Raw genomic sequence first — 24,756 nt, 5'->3', positions numbered from 1 at the left:
AATCAGAAGCCAGATTTCAGAAGACTGAGCAAGAAACTCGACATTTTTGCTGTAGCTATAATCTGAAAAATTATGTTGCATGTACAAACTAGATCCTTTTTGATCAAACAGAGAAAATACTTACTACAAAATTATAGCTTTAAATCAAGGTGCCCAAGCAAGATTACCTTTCTCCATGCCCGCTGATTCCTCCATTTCAAGTATAGCTAACACAGGGGAGAATCCAGATAAATAAAAATGCATATTCAGCTACATTTAGAACAGGTGACTGGCATAGTCAAAGTTGCCAGCATCAATCACCTCAATTGTACTCGACACACAGTATGAATAGAATAGTGATGTAAAGACCCGAAAAGATGCCCAAACAAATGAGGAGGAACCATTTCTCCCCCAATTTTTCCAGGTCTTCACATCTCCAGTGACATATCATACACTGGATTTGGGAAACAGTCCAGAACTAGAATCTACATATACAATTTCTAATTAAACACAGAATGAACATGCACATTGTCCTTGCTTAACTGGAATGTTCTTTTATATATATAAACAGCGGGAGGTATCCCATCAGCACAAGGACATCGAGCTCTGCAACAGAACATCCCCTCCTCCTCCTCTCCCTTAAATCTGTCCTGGGGGTTTCGCCTAACTCTATAGGACAGCTTTTTGAGAAGTAAAGGAGAAGAAAGAATCAGTTAAAATTCCCTTATCCCTTCCTCTGGGAATAGGGTCTCATTAGAAGAATTCCATTCATGAGATTCTGGATCCAATCTTTTATTATTATTTATTCTTAATTACACAGCACCATTAGTATGCATGGCGGTTTATAGAGTATAAGGGAACAGGTTGGTGTACAAAGGTACATCTATGTCAAACTAAGGATGGATACCACAAGCAAAAGCTAATACTCTTCTTCACTCTTCACCTACTTAATGCATAACTGCGGTGCTTCTTATAGCCCATGTGATACAAGTGTAATACCTCTTGGATTACAAATTTCACTACATTAAAAAAACTTCAGGTTTCCAAAAAGTAGATGTAGCTATGAAATAAAGAACCTCATTGACCCAGGTACAAATTGAAAATATTTTCAAATTTGGCTTCTTGAACTGTCAGGGCCTGAATTTGTATGGAGTACTACAGAGTCTTATTCAAGAGGTTATTATTAATAAATGAGCTTATAAGAAATGGAAAAATTAAAGAAATACCAGAATTGACCTTTAAAGAAGAGAATATGAAAGCACAATATAACACAACCCTTGGTAAACAAAATATATTATAACTTAAGATAACCAATAATGTACTGGGCTGTATGCAGAGATCTACTCACAGAAAGGGGTGGATGGAAAGTGAATCCCTGTCCCATCTTTTCCCAGGCGTGCCCCAGGCCCTCAAAAAGGCTCACCTGAGTTTAAGGGGACCCTGCTGAATGAGACAGGTTATGGCATAAAGGGCTGACGAGGAAGAGGGAGATAGCAGAAAATTGGGCCAAGGAATCTTCTGTGATGGTGCTTCTATCAACTTCCCTAAAGCAACATTTTTGAGTGTTTCTAAGGACTAGAAATGGCAGGAAAAGCACCTTCCTCTCACACTCTTCAATGATCTCTCTAGATCCAACCCCTTTAGATTTAAAAGCTTGAATTTTCCTGCACCCATCATACATGACATCAGCCACAGGAAAGGTAGGCATGGTTTGGCCCAAATGGCCTGGTGGGTCTAAGTAGGTGGGTCCCCTACCAATGTTATACATGCTTACTCAGAAAAAAATCACACTATATTCAATTTGCCTTACTATCCAGTAAGTCTGTTTAGGAGTGCAGCCTAAGTAACATTGATGAGTTTCAGAAATGGATCAGGAGATTTACATGGTGGAGTCAATGCCATACAACAAAGTATTGTAAAGCACAACAAAATAATAAATCAATACAAAACAGAAATACTTGCACAATACAATCTGATGGCTTTGTGTGCAAGCAACATTTACCAGAAAATGCCTGTTAATAAATATGTGTGTGCTAACAGACTCCAACAAGAGGGAAAATAGCTACACCAGCTCCATGCTAGGACAGAAGAGGAGGACCTGAACCATAGGTGCATCAGCCCCTGGAACGCCTGTTTTGGCTTCTACCACCAAGAGTCGATAGATGCCTGTGGAGCTTTCAATGGATGTATCAGGCAGGGGCCTCCAGGGTGAAAATGCTGCTCTAGCAAACTTACGGATCCACCCATCCTAACCCCCTTCAGCAAGGTTAGAATTGCTCAGTTGTTGTTACTTTTTATGCAAATCTGTACATGCCTTGATAACCCTGATGTAACTCTAAAACAGAGCTTTCCTAACTGTGTGTTGTGACACATTAGTGTGTCAGCTGCAGTGTGTCAGTGTGTTACACAAACGCTCCCCTGGGGCTGGAAAGGGCTACCGTATTTTTCCATGTATAAGACGAGGTTTTTTTGCTAAAAAATTTTGTAAAAAATTGGGGGTCATCTTATAGACGGAACATGGGCATTGGGGGGGGGGATTTATTAAATATTTAAGCATATGTCTGGGATTTTGACTTGGGTGGGCTGAGGCATCCCCCCTTTCTCCTCCCCCTCCGGGCTGCATGCTGGTGACTGGATCGCCTCCTGAAGCCCCCACTGGCTCGACCACCGGAGCAAGAGCAGTTGCCACCACCACTGCTGAGAGCTGCCTCAACTACCTCTCCTTGCCCTTCTTTCCGTTTTTTCCTTCTTCCCCTCTCAAATTCCCACCCTGCCCCCGACCCGCTCACCACCTTCCTCAGCTCAGTTTGCTCGACGGCATGGCTGCTGCCTTCCCCTCGCTTCCCCGCAGCAGCAGCAGCACCTACCACTGAAGGAAAGCATGTGGTGCCCCAGCTGCTGCCTTTGCTTCTGCACCATGGTGCACTGTATGTACCTCATGCTGGAAACTTTGAAGGCTATTGCCAAAAAGAAGATAAACTTGCCACCGCAGATCATCCAGATTTTCACTTCTATTTTAGTGTTTTGTTTTCTTAATTTTGGGTTCAAAAAATAAGGGTAGTCTTATACATGGGGGCGTCTTATACATGGAAAAATACGGTAGTTTAACCTCCGGTTTGCTAGTAAAACTGAATTACTGTGTCACGAAATGAGGCATGTCCAAAAAATGTGTCACTAGCTTGAAAAGTTTGGAAAGCTCTGCTATAAGAACACATTTTTGCAGACTCTGAATATGTCATACAGCTATTCAGTGTATTTAGTGTTGTTGTTGTTGTTATTTTTAAAAAACTAGGATATCAAACCATGTTTGATTTAACTAATCACAATCAGAATAAACAAGTTCTCCAAGTTCTAATGCAACAAGTAAAAAGGTAAAGGACCCCTGACAGTTAAGTCCAGTCGCGAACGACTCTGGAGTTGCGGCGCTCATCTCACTTTACTGGCTGACGTTTGTCCGCAGACAGTTTTTCTGAGTCATGTGGCCAGCAAGACTAACGAAACCAGAGCAGCACACGGAAATGCTGTTTACCTTCCTGCTGGAGCAGTACCTATTTATCTACTTGCACTTTCGAACTGCTAGGTTGGCAGGAGCTGGGAAAGAGCAACAGGAGCTCACCCCATCGCAGGGATTTGAACCTTCCAATCGGCAAGCCCTAGGCTCAGTGGTTTAAACCACAGCGCCACCCATGTACCTAATGAAACAAGTAACTGTGGCTCATTCAAAAGGAAAAACAAAGCTGTTTCTCAGATCTTCTTATATACAAAGGAGGAGGGAGCTAGACTTAATTAACACTGCAAATTTTAACTTCACTAGTCACTCTAACACTAATTTTAAAAAATACATCAGTATGAAAAAAAGAGAGCTGATTTAAGTTGAGGAACAGAAGTTTATAAGTAAGACCTGCAGCAAAACATTGTGGTGTATCCTCAGCTAACAGGATTGTTCCTGTTTGGGGTTCTAGCCAGGAAGCTAGCCATGCCCTGCTTCAAGATACTACATTCCATTCCCACCCCATTCACCAGTTTACTTTCCTCACTTGACAATTAACTTCCATGATTACTTGGCATAGTCAGTCCACACTGGACTGTTGAGTGGGGGGCAGACTGTTGCCCCCTTAGGTGTCACTGGGTTTTTAAAAATATTTTTGTACTTCTGCAAGCATTGGGGATTTCCTGAGCATGCCGATATATCCCTCTTGTTTATCAGTGGTTCTATTTTGGTGTCAACACTCACACCTGAGTTTCCTATTAGGAGTGAGGTTTCAGGGTTATATAAGATTAATTTAGTCCGGCCATAATAATTTATGGTACAATTTACCATAACTGCATTAATACTTCTGGGACTTGGGTTCTGACACCATGTCTGAGGTCTCACTATTCAGGTGATATGTTAATTTTTTACAAAAGATAAATGAATGATAATAGTTTTTAAATAATTAAACGCAACTCAAATGATTCACATTAGGCCAGAGTAAATTGTGCACTATCTTTTACAGAAATTACAGTCGTATCTCGGGTTACGAATGCTGCGGGTTGCGTGTTTTCAGGTTGCGGACTGCGCCGAACCGGAATGGGTTACTTCCAGGTTTCGGCGCTCGCACATGTGCAGAAGCACAAAATGGCGTCACGTGCATGCGCAGAAGCACCAAATCGCGTCACGCACATGCGCAGATGCGGTGCTTCAGGCTGCGAACGCTGTGGGTTGCGAACGCGCCTCCCGCACGGATCATGTTCGCAACCCGAGGTATGACTGTATTCAGCAGTTGAGTTGACAAAAAACAAAACAGTGATCTGAGAAATCAGCTATTGTCCAATATATTGGTTTTGTGCATATAACTTTAAAAACACATGTGTTTTAATACCATAGGTATATGGCAATGCCTTCACACACGTGAAATGTGTGAAAGCTTAACCACCAGCTTTCTCAACAATAAGCACATTCACACTGGGTTGTATTCAATGAAGTCAGACTCAAACATACATTTAACTAACTTACTTAGCTGCGTATAACCCACTGAATCCCATTCAAATAATCAGAAAAAATAACACTGTATTTTACTATTCGTAAATGAATTTGACAATTACAACTCAATCCTAAATCTGTTTGCTTACAAATAAATCCTAGTAATTTCAATATGCTTTACTCCCTAGTGTGCATAGAGAGCTGCAGCCGTAATTTAACATATACATGAAAATACTTTATATATACTTGTTCTAACTAGTTTTACACAGTACATCGATACACTGTTAGTTTTCCCAAATGTAAAAGATCAATAACTTAACTCATTTTTGGAAAGCAGAATACTTTGAAAGACATAACTGTAAAACTGCCAAAACCACCAAAAACAGGCTTCCTCAAACTCGGCCCTCCAGATGTTTTTGGCCTACAACTCTCATGATCCCTAGCTAGCAGGACCTGTGGTCAGGAATGATGGGAATTGTAGTCTCAAAACATCTGGAGGGCCGAGTTTGAGGAAGCCTGACCAAAAAGCACAGATGGCACAAATAACATATTGAAGAGCTTCCTGTTAAAATAAAAATAAAATTGAGGACAACGTAGTGCAAACAGACTTCCCCTCTTCCTTGGCTCCCGCTGAGGTTCCCCATTCCCCCCAGAGGATCCCACAATCCTCTGGAGCAGATGCAGACACATGAGGGACTGCTGGGGGGACAGAATTTGAAGGGGAAGTCCCATAGTGGTGACAGAATTCATTCCACTGGAGAATGTAGAGCATTAGATTTCAACCTGAAGGAGCACACTGCAAGAAAATTATATACAAGGGTTAAAATATTTTTTATGTACCTGGTTTGTACTGTGACTCTGCACCCAACACTTCTGATAATACTTGTTCTATCTTCTGCACTAGTGGATCATTCTGAAGATTCCCAATAGACGAAATTGTATCATCTGAAGAGTTCACTTGCTCAGATGAGTTTATTTCACCATTGTGCTGGCTTCCTAACTTTGCACTAATAAAGAAAAATATGCAGGTATACATTAAAAATAAATGGCAATAATATAAAAGAATAACATTCAATTAACATATAGAATTGGATGCAGACTTGCTCATTCATGAACAGACAGGAATTTCAGCGTACTGTACAAACACAACTAGGAAGAAGAAGCTGGATGTGCCTCACATGTGGCGTACTGCTATACACCATCATTCAAGGACAAAAAGCATATTGCTGTACAGTAGGTGGTATGGACATAGATGTGTTTGGATATTGATACAATATTACTCCCTATGGAAGCCTTGTAGATACATACCCGTTCAACTAACTAACTTAGGTTAGATGTGGTGATTTAAGACAGGAAAGAAAACAGTTAACAAGGATTAACATACTGCTTCATTAAGGTATCTTCTGGATACATACCCTTTCAACTAACTAACTTAGGTTAGATGTGGTGATTTAAGACAGGAAGGAAAACAGTTAACAATTAAGGATTAACATACTGCTTCATTAAAGTATCTTCTGTTTACTGTACTGATTTTTGGGTGCTAGTGTATAAGGCTAGTGACAGGCACCCTATTGGACATTTGGAACGGTTTTGAAAATTTTCAGGGCCTTGCACTGAGACACTTAACTGTGTAATAGTGGAGAATTTTAGATCTTGCTAACTGAAAGTGAAAGAGTACAGTAAGAAATGTGGTTGTTTACAAGTTTAGCTTGCTTCTGTGTCTATTATAGCACTGATCTCAACTGCAGACTACATGTATCGCCATAATATCCTATTTTTCTATTTAAAAAACCACTTTTGTACTAAAAAAATTTCCTAACATAACAGATGTATATGGTTTAACTCATTTTGGTATTTCATTTACTGTTTCTACAGTACTTAGCAATGGGATTTGACACTATGTGATGAACAGAATCTTTGAGAACTCTATTTTTTGTCTTTTGTGGACGGTATACTTCATGTGACACTTTGGTTACTTTTTCTATTTATTTAACAGAATTTGTAAACTGCTTATCCAAGTGGTCTGCATAAAATGCTAGGCGTTTTAATAAATGAAATTTCTCATCCATTCCAGTCAAGGAGTTTGCACAGTGAATGAAACTTCCACCATGAACTACATGACTAAATGATGACTGTTTTACAGTCAAGTTGTGTTATTTTTCTTTGCACAGTGCTTAACAAAGAAACCCCACAAAACAGCAATATTATTAAGGAGTCAGTACTACTGTTTACACTATAAGCATCAACAACAAATAACCCTGCAATACATGCTCCAAAACGTCTACAGTACAAAGTAGAACAATCCACTAAGAAAAAACCACTAGGAACCTCTACCAACCTTCACAACTAAGTTAACATTCCCAGCATTTCCGAAAATACTTAATTCTCATAAAAAGCAATTACATATTGATTAAGAGAGAATCAACTCTTGATGTTTACTGTAAAATGCTATGCATATTTAGAATTGGCTCTTTAGCCTCACAAAATGTTGTCTTCATGAACACCATCCTTTCATTGGACTCTTCTTTTCTTTAATACTTTGTTTACCTGCCAGAACCACTGAAGGAACAGCTAACTTCCTCGAGAGCAGTTCTTCGAAACACTGGCTTCCTTAGAGCAGGAGTGGAGAACCTTTGATCCTCCCAAGATGCTGCTGAACTACAACTCCCATCCGCCCCAACAAGCACAGCGAATAGACAGGGGTGATGGGAGCTGTAGTTCAGCAACTTTTGGAGAGGCCTAAGGTTCGCAAGGCCCGCTTCAGCGGCTTCGCAGCTCAGGGTCCGTTTGTAAACCCTTATTCCTCTGGGTGCCCCCGAATTCCTCCACGAAACTTGCTCTTAACGCCTCACGCCGGTCCGAAGTCGGCTTGAGCGCCAATCCTCACAGACGCCGTCCTTCTGCTCCGCCGCTTCCCTCAGCAGCTGCCCTTCATTGTCTCTCCCTGGCGCCTCGGCCCCCCCGGCGCCCCCCCCGGCCGCTGCCATAAGCTCTTCGCCCACAGCCCCCCCCCGCATCCCCCTCCCTCGACATCCCTTCCGGTCCCTTCGCTCTGCCCCTCCCCCACTCCGCCCGTTACTCCGCGTAATGCCGCCGCCGCCGCCAAAAGAAAACCCGGTGCCTCTGACCAATTACCTGCCGAACTGCTGCTCCTGGATCTCCCGGAACTTGCTAACGACAAAAGACCGAAAAATCTGCTCGATGCTAGTCGCCATGACAGCCTCGCGCAGCGCAGGCCCCCCCACTTCCCCTTATCCCCCCCTTCACTCGCTCTCCGAGACGCAGATCCGCCTGCGCTCTACAATGCAACACCGGAAGAAGACGCGGCCGGGCTCTTCTTCCCCTCCCCCGCTCCTCCTCGTCCCGCCTTCCACTTCCGGATTGCCCTCTCGTTCTCCTGATTGCTCGTTCCGACAAGGGGCGGAGCCTAAGCCGGCTTGAGGATGGGCGCTCTGTAGTCGAAGTGAACCATAGAGCGCCTACTCGGATGCCTTGGAGGTGCGAGGCGGACGTGACTACGGGCGCACCCCCTCCCCGCCTTGCGTAACTGTATATGGCCGCTTTCTGGCTTCTCGTCAGCTCAGGCGACGTCCGGAGTTGGGAACACAATGACAATGGCAGCGGTTGATTCCGGGGCTGGAAAAAAATCTAAAGGCCCGCACTTTGTCCTTCTGTTCGCCAAGGGGGACGCTTCGGTCCTCTCTGTGTCCGTCCGCCCCCCCCCGCCCCCCGTTTCAGACGTGGTTGTGCACAAGGTCAATGAAACTGAATGCAAAAAAAACCCCAAGGTGCAGCACGCTTCTGGCGGCTCTCGGCGGAGAGGCCCAGTCCTTCGGAGTTGGACGTTGCACTGCCCTCCCTCCGACCGGGGAACAGCGGCCATGTTGTTGATGCCGCAGTTGGAGGCGAGGTGCCGCCGTCCTTGCTTCCCGGCTCGGAAGGACGCCATATACACGCACAGTCTGAAATACAGATATATGCACAAACACACCACTTTCTCTCACACCCCCCCGACACCAAAAGCTTTCAGAGTTTACGTGATGGGCGGGCTGAGAACCCAATTCCGTGCATGTTTACTCGCAAGTAATTCTGCATAAGATCGCAGCATTTATTTCCCAATTCAGTGCTTTGTATTCCGTAAGATGTTAACGCGCACACCACTAGCCCAGAACTGCTAAAAATAAATACACAACAGCTCCCGAGACGGGCCTTGAAAGGCATCAGTCGTGTTATTATTCACTGCTGAAAGACTAAATAAATGCGTTTCTAAATAAAAAAATGAATATGTTAGGCTAAGGTACGCCTGGAGCATGTACACACATTTATAACACAGTTGAGGGAAGGACCGCAGCTCATGCAGAAGGTCTGGGTTTAATCTTTGAAAGTAGGCAGAACCTGAGATCCATATAAACCTAGTCCATGTCTTGGGCTGACAACAGCTGGAGGATCACAAGACTCCACATCCCTGTATTAGTGGAAATATTTTCATGTCACAGGGTTTTAAAACGAGAGTTTTAAGTGGAAAGTACATTGGTTTCATCTGGATTGTTAATATAGTGTTATAGGAAAAATATAATTCTCATAACAATAGTCTGCTTTATGGTGCACATAATTATTATCTTTGCCTTATATAATCCACTTAGAAGCATTTATTAAGCAGCCCATAAATCTTGACAAAATAAATGTGGTGACTTAACCTTTAGATACTGCATTTTTAATATAAGAATATTCTTCAAAATATGGGACGCAGGTGGCGCTGTGGGTTAAACCACTGAGCCTAGGACTTGCCGATCAGAAGGTCGGCGGTTCAAATCCCTGTGACGGGGTGAGCTCCCGTTGTTCGGTCCCTGCTCCTGTCAACCTAGCAGTTCGAAAGCATGTCAAAGTGCAAGTAGATAAATAGGTACCGCTCCAGCGGGAAGGTAAACGGCGTTTCTATGCGCTGCTCTGGTTCGCCAGAAGCGGCTTAGTCATGCTGGCCACATGACCCGGAAGCTGTACGCCGGCTCCCTCGGCCAATAAAGCGAGATGAGCGCCACAACCCCAGAGTCGGCCACGACTGGACCTAATGGTCAGGGGTCCCTTTACCTTTACCTATTCTTCACAATTGTCTAACTTCACTAGTTATCTCTGGAGGTGGTGCTTGTTTCTATATTCATTTTAAATGCCCATCAGTAAACATTCCCTAGGAGGCTTACAAATAGAACAAATTTAAAAATACAATACAAAATAATTATAGTAAACCATAAAACACAGCAAAATAAACTGAAACAGCATAACCCAATTTACAACCCGGATTTAATGTTGTCAATTAAATACTATTCTATGGACTTTTTACTCGGAAATTATTATGAATTCAGCTGGAATTACTTGGCTTATTTGTGCCAAGATTCAGCAACTCAACGCCATAATTTGTTTTCAGTGTCACGAGCTCAACCCTAGAATTTATGGAGTTCCTCTGCAAGTTGCAAGGAGAGGAAAGAAAGTTTCCAATGCAGAGTGAGTGTTTCTAAGACAGTTGAGGTCTAAGTTCTGCTGCAAGGGGCTTGCTCCCACGTAAATGCATAGAACTAAAGTCTGTAGTAGGCTTTGGGCTGGAGTTTTATAACTGCGAGATAAATTGGTGTGCATTTGTCTCTTAACTATTTGTGTTATGCAACCCATATCGTGTCCTAAAGCCATGGAATTCGATCTCTGGCTCACAGCTCCCCTGTAGCTTATTAGTAACGATAGAAGTTTGCTACAATACAAGGATCCGGCCCAGCATCTGCTTGTTTTCAAAGTGCTCTGACACAGATCTGGTTAGCTTCTTACGTACGTAGCTGTTACTTTTCAGCTCTAGAGTATTTGTTAGACGAAATCCCTTCCGTTTATTAGCAAATCCGTTCCTTTTCTTCTTCTCCGCAGAGGGTTAAAGATTGCTGCATTTGAAGCATTCTGGGAAATGTAGTTTTTGCCGTATGGTCCGGGAAACTGCCCATTTTTAAAAAGCTGCCCGAAAAGTAAGTTTTTGCTTTCGCTTTGGGGGGGGGGCGGTGGACATCGATAAAAATACATGACTGTGTTATGTGCTTCTTTACAGTGCGTAACAAAACTGTTGCCCTTACTTTGCAGTGAGAGAAGTTTCTTCTTTCAGATTTTCGTGACCACGTGTTTTGCTTTGCTTTGCTTTTGAGGTTTTACATGGCTTCCTTACACTTCCTACAAAACCCGTGTTTGGAATGTCAAATATCTTTTGCGTTTCTCACGGGTTGCTTCCATTTCAGTTTGATACAGGCATTTTTAAAGTAAGCAAGATGCCAGCAGTACTGGCATCCCTCCAAAATGTTATAACTTGTATGAATATAATTTCGCATACTTTTAAAATATCTGTTGTTGATTTAAGATCAATGGGTGCTACAACTTTACGGTGCAACTTTCTTTTAAAGTTTCATGGGTGTTTGTTGTAATGCATGAATTGTGTGTTCTCTAAAGACAACTGATCCCATTCGTTTTTCACAAGAATGGAGAAACATTTACATTGGGGATGAGCTTCCCATCTTTCCTTTCACATTAAAGCGGTATTGCTTAATCATAAGCAATGTGACCAGCATAAATAAAGTTTAACTTAATTCCTAAGTACCATGTTATGGATGTTCAATGCCTTGCAAGTTTGTTTTTTATATGGGGTGGAGCTGAGTGTTTGAGATCACCTAAAAGGAAAGCGGTGCCGAACTTGGTGTTGACAAAATAAATGATGCAAGGAGAGAGAGTTGCAGCCCAAGACAGGAAAAGAGATGGTAAGAGAACACCTAGCTGCTTTAAATGAATTCAGACATCCAGGGCCTGATTTCTACCCAAGAGTAGTAATGGAGCTTGGTGATACAATCTCAGAGCCTCTTGTCTATAATCTTTGCGAATTATTGGAGAATTGGTGAGGTCCCTATGAACTGGAGGTGGGCAAATGTTGCCCCTATCTTCAAAAGCGGGGGGGGGGGGGAGAGACCCAGGCTACTACCAACTGGTCACCTTGTCATCATACCAGGAAAGGTCCTAGAACAGATAATTAAACAGTCAGTTTGCAGAGAAGCTGATAAAATGTGAACTGGACAAGCTAACTGTTAGGTGGATTTGTAGCCTGGTTGACAAAGAGTTGCTCACTAACTGTTCCTTGTCATCCTGGAAAAAAGTGAAAAGAAGGGTGCCACATGTTTCTGTTCTGTTGTTGTTTAACATCTTTATAAACATCTTTTTATGTTTAGTGTGTCCTTCTCAGCATAGGGTAATTATTCTGTTTGCCTAGTAGTGGCCAATTCATGTCAAAATGAATTGTTACCTAGAGGGTTGCAAAGACTTTTGACTTCAACCTTAAAATGTTATTGATGTAGATTATATTTCCCCCTTCCATTCCCTCCCACAAACAGCACATAACACCAAAACTGGTGCAGTTTCTGGTGCAGTTTCAGAGCTCTGAACTGTAACATATTTCAAGGATTTTTTTGATTTCTTTTTAAAGGCATCTGAGCTTCCATATCTTTCTGTTTTTCTCCTTAAGATACTGTACAAAAGTAGCTTGTGTTAGGAATGCTTCCTGTACCAAAAGTATACTGGGTTATTGTTTCATTTGCAACAGTGGTACCTCGGGTTACAAACACCTCAGGTTACAAACGCTTCGGGTTACAAACTCCGCTAACCCGGAAGTAGTACCTCGGGTTCCAAACTTTGCCCCAGGATGAGAACGGAAATTGCGCAGCAGCAGGAGGCCCCACTAGCGAAAGCGCGCCTCAGGTTAAGAACGGTTTCGGGTTAAGAACGGACCTCCGGAACAAATTAAGTTCGTAACCAAGTTAGACTGCAGGAAGTGTTCTGTGCACGGAGATCCAAGCATGGTTATAACCCATTTTGAATAGATCTCTTTCTATATCATCACCCCAGCTGTACCGTGTTACATAGGAGGCTAGTTTCATGGAGGTTTGGAGTAATATTGTGCATATTAATTTCCAATAGAGATAGCTCATAAAATATGGCCAAGATCCAAAGAGTTGCATTCAGTGTGCCCAAATTTGGGAGTGTTTATTTGAGAATTTTGAGGGGATCTATTGTTACTTTTGAACGTTTTAAAAATGGATTATCAAGTGGCTTCTGGGCACTGTTCTTTGAGAAGCGCAAGTCAAATGCCCCTTGAGAGTTTTGGACCTAGATGCATGGCTCTTTGATCCCAGTCTTTGCGAAATTGTGAGGCAATGCAGTTTTAAAATTTAGATTTCTTTTAAAAAAGAGCAAGATCTTATCTACCCTGGAAAATGTTGTAACCACCCTCTTTAACGCTAAGCTGATGTCTCCTCTTCATTGGTCACTCATTAGTGGGGTTTTGATAGGCATATAGCCAGAGGCGGCTGCTTCTTTCTTTCTTTTTTGCATGGCTATTGGAAACCCACTCTTTCCAGATTGCTCCTGTCAAGATCACAGTAAGTACATTGTGTGTCATAGTGTAAGCCTCCAGTTCTAGCGAGAATGACTTATGTAAAACCAGTCCATTTCTATTATAACAGTCCTAAATGCAGTTACTTGGAAGTAAATCCCATTGATTTACTGCAGTGCTAAGCATGAATACCAGGAGATGTTTTCATCAGAAGTCTCTTGGATTTGCTACCAAATGCAAATGTTTGGGCTTGAGGATTTAGTGCATATTATTTTGTGTTGATTTTTCTTAACTTGCACTTCAGGCATGATAAATCAGTCATCAATTGAATTATTTATCATACGAAAGTATATATTTTTCACTACAGATTAAATGCTTTCGTTACTAAAATATTTACTAGTAACATTAAGTTACTAAAACATTTAAAGGACAATTTAGTTATTTGACAAGTACTGGAGCACTGTAAGGGAGATGAGCAAAATTGAGTTGTATATTGCATTTATTGCTAAAATGCCAATGATTGCTAAATAAAGCATTACTTCATTGTATTTTCCTAGTTTACTTAACCATAATTCCCATTTTTGTCCTCAAAGCAACCTCTGCAAAGATCTGTAACAACCTGTTCTGTGTCTGCTTCCTGACAACAAAGTATTCACATCTACACATGAGTCTTGATAGGTGTATTAAATCCTGAAAGAACCTCAATACACCATATTCTCCTCTTGCAGATTTGTGATTGAATTACTGTGGAAGCAGCTGATGACTTTCTGTATGCATAGTTATTTTTTAATTGATAATTTTATTATTATTATTATTTTGTAAACTACTCAGGTTTTTGTACAATCAAGCAGTATATAATTTTTATAAAATGAACGAATAAATAGGGCACATTTTATCTTATTATGATGGTATTCAGCTAAATGTTACTCAGATTGCACCCACTGAAATTAATGAACATCACTAAGTTAGGTCCACTCATTTCACTAGATCTGCTCTGAGTTGAATACCACTCATTTATTTTTCTATTATAGTCATTATTCTAAAATTGTTATACAAATTTAATATACAAATAGATTAGCATCTGCTACTATTATGCAAATCTGTAGCCTCTTTCATCCTGTTTTCTGGCCGACTGTAGTTGTGACAAGTTGGGAAGTCATTGACTTGGAAGTGGGATATATGCATACGTAGTGCTACTATGCAAAGTGGATTGAGTTTAGAAAGGAGCATAACAGATCTTATTTTCCCCCTTCTCCAAATGGATTGCGTCTCTGCATACCCAGGAAGAAGTGTTTGGCAGGGTTTGCTTTTTATCTGTGCCTGACGTTGGGAGGAACTGTACACATTGACTAGAGGGGTTAATGACCAGCCGCTCTTGAGGATTATACTGGAGGGGGGTAGGGAAGGGTAAATGCCATGTTTGCAAAAATTGCAACAGGGGGACTCCTTGTTTAAGTGAAATTCTTAACTAGTTCGGAACCTATTCACTCAGGAGCTATACAAAGGTTTTCATAGCAAAGGCAGCCAATTAACCATGCATTTAAAAATGTATAATCTATATTGCACATTTCAGCAGCAAAAATAACCAACCGTTAGTTATTTTTGGCATTTTCAAATATTTTTAAAATTAGTGTGGTATGTATAAAGAAAATCCTCTGTTATGGTTCAGTTGAAAATAAATCGTTGCACTATACAGTGGTACCTCGGGTTACATACACTTCAGGTTACAGACTCTGCTAACCCAGAAATAGTGCTTCAGGTTAAGAACTTTGCTTCAGGATGAGAACAGAAATCGTGCTCCAGCCGCGTGGCGGCAGCAGAAGACCCCATTAGCTAAAGTGGTGCTTCAGGTTAAGAACAGTTTCAAGTTAATAACAGACCTCCGGAACGAATTAAGTACTTAACCCAAGGTACCACTGTATACTTTATGTTGCAAACAGCAGTGTGATATGGAAAGCAAAATGGCACGTTATGCTACTACAGCTGTTGCTCAGTACAGCACTCAATATTTTGCATGTCCTGCTTCTTTCTGCACAGACCGATGGCTGAGCACGTGCTTGTGATTGGCAGCGGAGGTAGAGAACATGCTCTGGCTTGGAAACTGGCACAGTCTCCACATGTGAAACAGGTACTGGTCGCACCTGGAAATGCTGGTACAGCTAAGGATGGAAAAATCTCTAATGCAGGTAATTGAAGAAAATGTAGAGTAAGTTGAAATGCTTCGCTTCACGGCAATAATCTGTCAGTCGCTCCCACTGATAAATTGTGGCCATTTTCATCTTTCAGACTCTTTACTTTGTGAGTTTATTAGAAGAAGCAAAAATTAAAATGGCTAGCATCAATTACTCTGTTCTGTGCCAGAAACTCTGAGATGGCATTTCCCCCTAAGTTGAAAAGAAGGGTTGCTGCATCATATAAAGACCAATATGCTCTATTTAGCTATCCTTTTCATGAAGAATGAAAGAGATGCCTTGGACATTCACGTGGCACTCATGTGGTCTGTTCGGATGTAGAGCATGAAACAAAAATCTTTGTCTCTGTGCTCATTGAATTAATGTTGATTTCCTATTCCGAAAACCTTGTCTTTCACAGGACAGTACCAATGTTATGGTCAAGATTACTGTATTTTCCTTTATATAAGTGTTACGTTTTTCCTGTTGTTTTCCCCAATGAAAATAGAAGATGCAGAAATGTAATCTGTGTGTCTGTCTGTCTGTCTGTCTGTGTGTCTGTCTGCTTCTATATATTAGAAAAACAGCTTCTTAAAATAATTTTTTAAAAAGAAAACTTGTCTCCTGATGACAACCTGATCTGTCTTTTAAGGTGCACATTTTTGCTATGATCTGCCTTTTAAATCTGAAGCAGAAGAGATAGCAGATTAGTTGTGGGGAAAAGGAAGTGGTAATGTTTGGTCCCTGGAGGCATTTATATACATTCAAATTTCCATAAAGCCCAGACCTCCTTTGACCACAAACTATATTCTACATTTCACCTTTGTGGAATAATTAAATCCTAGAAGACAAAAAAGCATTCTTAATCTGTTGGTATGGTTCTTTTAGAAATGGGGGAAGTCACTCAAGGGCAGTTTTTCCAAACGTTCATTTAGCATTAACCAAAGTGAAAATTTATTCTATACCCAACCTTCATCCGAAGATCACAGGACAGTTTTGTGGGAACACAAAATACATAATAAAACAATAACGAACAGATCAGTAATCTACCCCCAACACATTTAAAAGGTCTTAGAATGTTTAATCCACCAAAGACCTGGTTATAGAGAAACATTTTCACCCGGCACCTCAAGATATGTAATGAAGACACTAGGCAAGCCTCCCTGGGGAGAACGTTCCACAAAATGGGGAGCCACTGCAGAGAAGGCCTGTTCTCAAGCTATCGTAAAATGCTACACAGCACCTTTATCAGCGCCCACCCCCTCTGCTATTTAAGAGTTGTCAAATCCATATCAGGAATCACATCACAGAAGGAAAGAAGGCTACAGGTTAAATACGCTTGGCCAATTAAAACATATTGCTTCATGTTTGTCAAGGGATGAGCAGTTTCTGCCTCTGTAACACCCCTTGAAACTGCCCAATGCTTGTCATGTGGAACGAGGGGGTAGGAATTCTCCTGGCCAATTGGTTCACATGACCCAGTTCACTTCAGACTTTGGATTTATTTATTCTTGATAAAAGTCAGAGAGTAACATTTTCTTTACTGTGTGTGTGGGGGGGGTGCTACCTGGTTTTCTTTCCCTTGCTGGCACATATTGGTGTTTGTGTGTGCCTGTCTGGTCCTGCTTATTAAAATTAAAATTACTCTCAAAAATCTCCTTACAAAAAGTAGGGCAACTTTGCCATCTTTACTCACAGAAAAGTCTCCCCAAGTATTGTCCCGGAATTAATGTAACACCAGGACTTAATATTAACTGCAGTCAGTGACCTAGAACTCATAATTCCCAGTTTAGACATGTGGCTTTCTGTGTACAATGCGACTTGAACCATTCATATTTGCAAAGGGAAGATTGCATAATGGAGCTGTTAGGTTTGAACCCCTGCTCAGCTCTGAAGCTCACTGTGTGACCTTGGACCATATCACTGTCTCTCAGCCTAACACACCTCAGTGGGATGCTTTGAAGGTTAAGTGCCTCTCTGAGCCATGCGGAAGGGCAAGAAACAAATGTAAGCAGTAAATAAAAACCACAGCTAATTGCAACTGATCTAATTTTTTTGTCCGTTGATAGTTATCTCAGTCAGTGATCACACTGCTCTTGCCAAATACTGTAAAGACCAGAAGATTAGACTTGTGGTGGTTGGTCCAGAAGTCCCTCTTGCTGCCGGTATGTCTAAAAGAAATTATTCTGCAAATTCCTGCCTCCTGTTTAATCTACTAATTTATGACTTCTATATGCCGATCTGAGTGTATAAAAACACACAAGTATGCTAACATGCATGTGGTATAGGGCATCTCTTCTACCAGAACATGGTAATGAAGGGAGCAGACATTAAAGTGGAAAAGTACTTTTTGGCCTTTGTGGTTGGCTAACAGCTCAGAGATCTGGAGTGACTCTGTTTTGGTCACAGTGTTTGCCTCAAACAGTTCTTTGCTCGTTGTCTGTCTGCTTCAGCTTTTGAAATAGCTACTCTAGATGATAGCCAAGGAATTGATTTGGTTACTATGGCCTCAAATTTCTCTAGCTGCTACTTCTGCCAACATTTATAGCTGGACACCATTTTTGTAATCTCATCCCAGTTGTTTTGTTTCATTTTAAATTAGGACTTATAAGTAAAACTTGTACAGAATATTGCCGTGTGAAGTGCTTTTGCATCTTCCATGACAATCCATTCCGTTTTATTCCCTCTTATGCAAAAGGCAGCTAATATTCCACAGCCACTGTGCATGCTCAGAGTTTGTTGCTTCTGAGCAGAGGATGGTGACTGCCCCCTTAGGGCTTTTTCTATAAAGGGGGGCGGTATTTGGTACCTCTGCTACCTTTGAGGTTTCCCCGAGGCTGTGAAGACCTTCCTCTGTGTGGATGGTGTACTCAGAGTAGAATGTTAGATCCATGATTGTCTTTCAATTAACTCTTTTCATAAAACCCATAACACTTTGGATTATTTCTGCTGCTAGGAATTGTTGATGACTTGACAGCTGCTGGCGTTAGATGTTTTGGTCCTACTGCAAAGGCAGCTCAACTAGAGTCCAGCAAGAGCTTTTCCAAAGCCTTTTTGGATCGTCATGGCATTCCAACTGCAAGATGGAAAGCTTTCACTAATGCAAAAGAAGCCTGTGCCTTTATTACCAGGTACAGCATCTTTCAGCATGGGGATAATTCTTTGTCTATTTTTGTTGCATCTTCCCTGATTTTGAGAATGTGCATAGAGCTTGAAATCTGAATGAAATTCCTCTTACTTACTTACTTACTTACTTGCTTGCTTTCCTCTCCCCCCCCCCCCCCGTTAAGTGCGGCTTTCCCTGCCCTAGTTGTAAAGGCAAGTGGTCTGGCAGCCGGAAAAGGTGTGATTGTGGCCTCTAATAAAGAAGATGCGTGCAAAGCTGTCCATGAAATAATGCAAGTAAGTTAGGAATGTATTAATAAAAACAATTTTATCATTAAGATTACACCTAAAATTGTTTTCTGGGAGCCTAGTATTGGGCCAAACCAGGACTGAGGCTGCACTCCTGAAAGCACTTAGTGGAGAGTAAATTTCACTGAATGCACTGGACTTGCTTCTGAGACATGTTTAGAATTGCAGTGCCACTTAGACTGCAACCTATGTATGCTTACCTATGAGTAAGCCCCAACAAATGCAGAGAGACTTACTACAGAGTAAGCATTAACTGTGCTATTAAGGATGTGTAGAACTATCATTTAAGGCAAGGGTAAGAAGCCTGTGAGCTCCAGTTGTTGCTGGATTACAACTCCCAGCATCCCTCACCATTGGCCGTGATTACAGAGGATGATGGGAGTTGGAGCCCAACAGCATGTGTAGGGCCACAAGTTCTCTATCCATGGTTTAAGGGGGTGTCTATTCTATTGCTTTCATCTGAGCGAGTTCTTCCATGGAACTTGAAATGTATGATATCTTAAAATAGAAACAGTTTGAGAAGGTCTATGCTATATTGCTGGGTTTCTGAAGAAGATTGAGAACACGTTTCAAAGCATTTGTTCTTTCTTCTCTGCTGGATCAGGCAGATTCTATTTGTTAGAAAACTATTACAAAGGAAAGTCTGTGTTCAGATATGTATGTATACTTTTCATGCAGGATAAAACCTTTGGAACAGCTGGAGAAACGGTTGTTGTTGAGGAGCTTCTTGATGGAGAAGAGGTCTCTGTAAGTATATCCTATAATGTCTGGCAGCCTTTCTGACACAGCTTTTCTTCCATTCACTGAAATTCCTTCCCATTCATGGAGCAGCTCTGATGGATCGCACCTGATGTCCATCATGCAATGCATAAAGCAAGTCCAGTTGGTTAATCACTTTTATCACTTACTGTTTTCAGCAAATGTTCTTAACTTTGGCCAGGTAATGCCCATTCTGTATATTAAGTACAAGTCCTTACTACTTAAGGACTCAAAAGCTACTCACTGAGATAGACTATGGTGGTACTGTTTTGAGCTCTACCTATGTGAGTTGCCAAAACAAAATATATTCTATTTATGTAATCAAAATATTGCATTGCTGAGTGGAACTTGGCCTTGCAATGTTACAGTTGTTCCATCAGTGCAAGCATTTCTGCTTTCCACACAGAACAATTTCCCCTCTCCTCCCAACATGGACTGTACTGACTGCTCAGAGCTGATTTAGGAGGGCATGTGGGGAGAAGAGGAGGTCGGAATGACCCAGTTACACTAGCGGGACTCATCATATTAGCATCTACTAGTGAAACTGTTCAGTTGAATCTGTCTCCATGCTTTCAAATTGGCTTCCTTTTGACTGATCCTAAATATTGATCCCTGGCTCTTGCTAGATATTATTGATCAGTCATAAGAGTAAGAACTCCATTGCAAATCAAATATGGAATTTTCGGGGGGGGGAGGGGGAACCCTGTGCCAAACCCCCCCCCCCCAGCAACAACAGCAGCAGCATATTAATAGTACAAAACACCCGCTCCTGAGGCCACCCATTAAGCATGGAATGTATAGTTAATTGTTAGAAAGGAATTTAAAACTTGTCTTTTCCAGAAATGGTGGGCGGCATCCTGCTAGATCATACTAGAGCAGACCCATTGAAATCAAATTACTTCAGTTCACTGATTTCAAGGGGTCTGCTCCAAGTATGACTATTATTGGATTTCACCAAGCACCTTCAGAAAAATATTATGAATTATATTAACATTTACATAATTTGCCTGGCTCCTAATTTGTATAAGAAATCTCCATTTTCAAATATTGCATTTATTTAAACCTATTGTTTAAAAGTATTGTACCATTGTATATTGTTTAGAGAAATGCCAACTGAGTAAAAGTAAAATACCTTGGACTAAATTAAAAAAATTGTCCAGTAGCACCTCAGAGACCAACTACGTTTGTTCTGGGCATAAGCTTTCGTGTGCATGCACACTTCTTCAGATACCTGCACACAAAAGCTTATACCCAGAACAAACTTAGTTGGTCTCTAAGGTGCTAGCAGACAATTTTTCAATTTGTTTCGACTGCGTCAGACCAACACGGCTACCTACCTATACCTTGGACTTTCTCCCATCATTCGGAGGGCACTACTTGTAATTAGCAACTTATTAATCATCATCTTTGTAAACCTGGACCTGAGTTAATTTCTATTATTACCTGGCATAGTTATAAACCATCCATGTTTTACCTTGTTTTTCTTACAGTGTTTATGCTTTACGGATGGTGTCACTGTTGCCGCGATGCCACCTGCCCAGGATCACAAACGCTTAATGGATGGAGATCAGGGCCCAAACACAGGCGGCATGGGTGCATATTCCCCAGCACCTCAGGTAAAACTCATGTTTACAGTGCTTCTTTGCTAGAGCTTATTACTAAAGAGCACCTGTCATCAGAGCTGAGTAACAGGAAAAACAGATTCTTGACACCAGGAGTTAAAAAAAAAGCATGACACAATAGATTCTTGTTACTAGAATTGGTTAAATTCTCTACATTCTTAAAAGCTCTACTTTTGTCACATTTTATTAGCTGTCCAAGGAACTTCTTCTGAAAATCAGAAATTCTGTTCTCCAGAAAACAGTTGATGGTATGAGAAAAGAGGGTATTCCTTACATTGGTAAGTGGGAGTATCATTATACGAGTGATATCCATCATTAGCCATACGCAAAGCAGACCCATTGAAGTCAACTGATTTCAGTAGTTCTACTTTGAGCATCTGCTGTATGAGTTACAGCAGTGTTTTGTTTTTTAAATGACAGCAGTCCAAAAATGCAACTAATTGTGGACAACTGCAGTGAATGCAAACAATTGCTGGCAAAGCTCCACATACTTCTCTAGATGGTGGAAATAATAGTCATAATCTTAAAACAATGCAACATTCTTTTAAAATTTACCGGTTGTGCTTGTCCTCAATATCTTGTGCCTTTTTCATTTAGGTGTCCTGTATGCTGGATTAATGCTAACCAAAGATGGACCTAAAGTCTTAGAGTTCAACTGTAGATTTGGTGACCCGGAATGTCAGGTGAGTGACACTGTATATCTTGGGCTGCAGTACATCCAGTTGCCTTGGAGAAAGCCCCATTCAACTCAATGGGATTTAATTTTGAACAGATATGTGTTAGATTGCGCTTTAAGCTTTTTTCTTTCCCAAATCCCTCTATGGATTGGATCATGCTGGACTAATTCAGTTATCCCTCAGAATGCATGGGCAGATCAAACTTTTATTTCAAAATATATATTATTATTTTATTATTATATATTAAAACACTCCTGCAAAATATGTTGAGTTTCTGTTAATTGGTTCTCATGGGAAACTTACAGATTCTGGCTTCACACAATTAACTCAAGGCAGTGTCAATTTACTCTTGGCAGAAAGCCAAGGTCAGCTTGACCTAGAAACTACTTACTCTGATTGGTTAACGACCAGCACTCAACTCTGTTATCTAGGGATTGCTAGCACAGTGTGATGTGGGGTGTGTTAGGAGTAGGAGTGCTGTGTGTGGTTAAGAGAGAGAGAGAGAAAGAAAGGATTTATTTTGCTTTGTTTTGTATGCAGAAACTCTGCTGGTTTTATTTTTCCTTTTAATAAATCCTGTAAATAGTTATTCTGAGTCTAGCTGACTAGTCATTTCCACCTCAACTAGCTTCTTCGCTGTGCAGGAAAACTCTGCTACGTTTGGGCTAAAGCCATTAGTGCTATGCCTGACACTTCAAAGTTCCATGAGGTTATGGGCATTGTGCTGCCAGCCTGAGTTGTGGTGGTATCAGCATCAACGGTGTTGGTTCCAGTAGTTCCAGAAGTTGTTCCTGTTGGTGCAGCAGATGGACACTGGCTGGTTCCTGACTGTGGTGAGCTGGTGACGCAGCAGACACAAGGACAACAGCTGCAGCGTGTGAGTGCTGGGTGCTGTGGTTCCTGTTTTCTCTCTCGGTGGTCGTGAGTAGCTGGTTCCGGGTTCCAGGGACATCGCTCTCAAGATGGCCTCACAACCAGTTCAGATGGCTTTTGAGCGTCTGAATGACTCCAATTACTTGCTGTGGTCGGAACGCATGCAGGCAGTGCTGCAGAGGGATCGTCTCTGGCAAGTGGTGAGTAAGTTTCCTGCGAAGCCTGATGATGAAGACCTTGATAAAGACCAAAGAGCAAGGGCCACAATTGTCTTGGGGCTGGAAGATTCCCAGTTGCCGTATGTGAGGGGAATCAAGACAGCTAGAGGTGTGTGGCAAGCACTTAAAGAACTCCATGTGCGTGAGACAGCGGTTTCCAAGCTGTTCATTCGCAAGGCATTGTACAAGGCAATGTTACAGCCTGGGGTTACAATGCAGGAACACCTACACAGTTTACAGTTAAAGTTTGCTGCGCTACAGGAAAGAGACTGTGCGTTAGACCAGCAGGAGAAGGTGGCTATTATTTTGAGTTCTCTCCCGGAAAGCTGGGATAATTTAGTTTTGTCTCTAGAAGGCATACAGGAGCGTGATTTATCAATCAGTTACGTTACTGGGCGTTTGATTGAAGAGTGGCAGAAGAGGCAAGAAAGGTCGTTGGCTGCAGAGGCTTCTACAGGCGGGCGGTTTGGAAGGAGTTCTCATGCCGTGCCAGGGGTGAAGCAAAAGCAGCGTACCGGTGAGGAGTCAGCGTTTGCTGTTAGGCGTTGTTTTCGATGTGGGTCTTCAGCGCATCTAAAACGACAATGTCCAGAGTTGGTCAAGTCTCAGTTGCCGGTGCAGGAGCAGAGACGAGATCAGCAGCAGCAGCAGCAGCAGCAGCGGAAAAAGAAATTCTTCAAACGAAAACAGTCGGCTCAACTGGTGACCGCCGAGGTCAAGATTGCTGATGAGAAACAAGCTGTCTGGGTGGTCGATTCGGGAGCGTCTCGGCACATCGTAAATTCAGATGAATTGTTTGTTTCCAAGAACTCAGCACAGCGCAGCCAGGTGGCTCTAGCAGACGGAAGTACTTCCGAAGTGATTTCGGGGGGTACAGTTTTTGTTCCTTGTCTTCGTGAATGCCTGCAAAATGTACTTTGTGTGCCTTCATTAAGGAGCAATCTGATGTCTGTAGATTGTTTGCTAAAAGCTGGGTTTAAAGTGTATTTTGAAGGAGACAGTTGCATTATTAAGAAGGCTGGTGAGATTTTAGGCACTGCTAAGTCAGAGGGAGGCTTGTTTTGGCTTAAAGCAGGATCTCAAGTTGCAGCAGTAGTCAGTAAATCTCAGCCTGCAGTGAATAACAAAGCTATACATGACAACTGTGTGCACTTATTGCATAGGAAAATGGGGCATGCTTGCTGGAAAAGTGTACTAAAAATGTCAGAATTGGCTGATGGGGGTGATTTAAAGAGTTGTAACAAGTACCTTGATTGTAATGTTTGTAAAAAGGTTAAAACCCACAGAGTCTCTTACCCCAGAAGTGACAGAGTTAGTGAGTCACCGCTACAGCTGGTTCACATGGACGTAATTGGTCCATTTGCTGTAAGCAGGGGTGGATCGCGTTTTTCATTAACAATTGTGGATGACGCCACGCGTTATTCTTGGGTTTTTCCCATGAAGAATAAGGGTGACGTGTTCACTAAGTTTAAAGGCTGGGTGGCATCTGTGGAAAGATTTCTGTCCACTAAACTCAAAAGGATTCAGACGGACAGAGGTGGCGAATTTATGTCAAATGCTTTTAGAGATTGGTTACAAAAGCATGGCATTGGGCATAGAAAAACGAACGCTTTTTCCCCAGAGGAGAATGGCATTGCAGAGCGGAAAAACAGATCTTTACAAGACATGATGTTTGCCAT

At 41.7% G+C, this 24,756-nt stretch overlaps 2 protein-coding genes across 7 annotated transcripts in view; one reads left to right on the top strand and one right to left on the bottom strand.

Annotated features, from left to right (window-relative positions):
- SON (SON DNA and RNA binding protein) overlaps positions 1 to 8,223 on the bottom strand; it is a 35,902-nt gene extending 27,679 nt beyond the window's left edge. For 3 of the 5 annotated variants that reach the window (XM_053386629.1, XM_053386631.1, XM_053386630.1), the window contains exons 1-2: positions 8,078 to 8,223; positions 5,783 to 5,949 (exon numbers count right to left, since the gene is read on the bottom strand). In XM_053386629.1, coding sequence (XP_053242604.1) covers positions 5,783 to 5,949; positions 8,078 to 8,157 — 247 coding nt within the window. In that variant the 5' untranslated portion in view covers positions 8,158 to 8,223. The remainder of the gene's footprint in view (positions 1 to 5,782; positions 5,950 to 8,077) is intronic. The other 2 variants (XM_053386632.1, XM_053386628.1) reach the window with 2 other exon arrangements.
- Positions 8,224 to 10,820: 2,597 nt separating this feature from the next.
- The window catches only part of LOC128412989 (trifunctional purine biosynthetic protein adenosine-3), a 31,362-nt gene continuing 17,426 nt past the window's right edge, over positions 10,821 to 24,756 (top strand). The window contains exons 1-9 of one of the 2 annotated variants that reach the window (XM_053386627.1): positions 10,821 to 10,944; positions 15,381 to 15,529; positions 17,584 to 17,679; positions 18,471 to 18,645; positions 18,805 to 18,916; positions 19,607 to 19,675; positions 21,178 to 21,303; positions 21,500 to 21,587; positions 21,907 to 21,992. In XM_053386627.1, the coding sequence (XP_053242602.1) occupies positions 15,385 to 15,529; positions 17,584 to 17,679; positions 18,471 to 18,645; positions 18,805 to 18,916; positions 19,607 to 19,675; positions 21,178 to 21,303; positions 21,500 to 21,587; positions 21,907 to 21,992 (897 nt within the window). In that variant the 5' untranslated portion in view covers positions 10,821 to 10,944; positions 15,381 to 15,384. Of the gene's footprint in view, positions 10,945 to 12,366; positions 13,390 to 15,380; positions 15,530 to 17,583; positions 17,680 to 18,470; positions 18,646 to 18,804; positions 18,917 to 19,606; positions 19,676 to 21,177; positions 21,304 to 21,499; positions 21,588 to 21,906; positions 21,993 to 24,756 lie in introns of those variants that run through there. The other variant, XM_053386625.1, reaches the window with a different exon arrangement.

This window comes from Podarcis raffonei, chromosome 4 (assembly GCF_027172205.1).
Source record: "Podarcis raffonei isolate rPodRaf1 chromosome 4, rPodRaf1.pri, whole genome shotgun sequence".
NCBI classification, from domain to species: domain Eukaryota; kingdom Metazoa; phylum Chordata; class Lepidosauria; order Squamata; family Lacertidae; genus Podarcis; species Podarcis raffonei.
The sequence above is the reverse complement of the archived record's forward strand: the minus strand, read 5'-3'. Positions and strand labels throughout refer to the sequence as shown.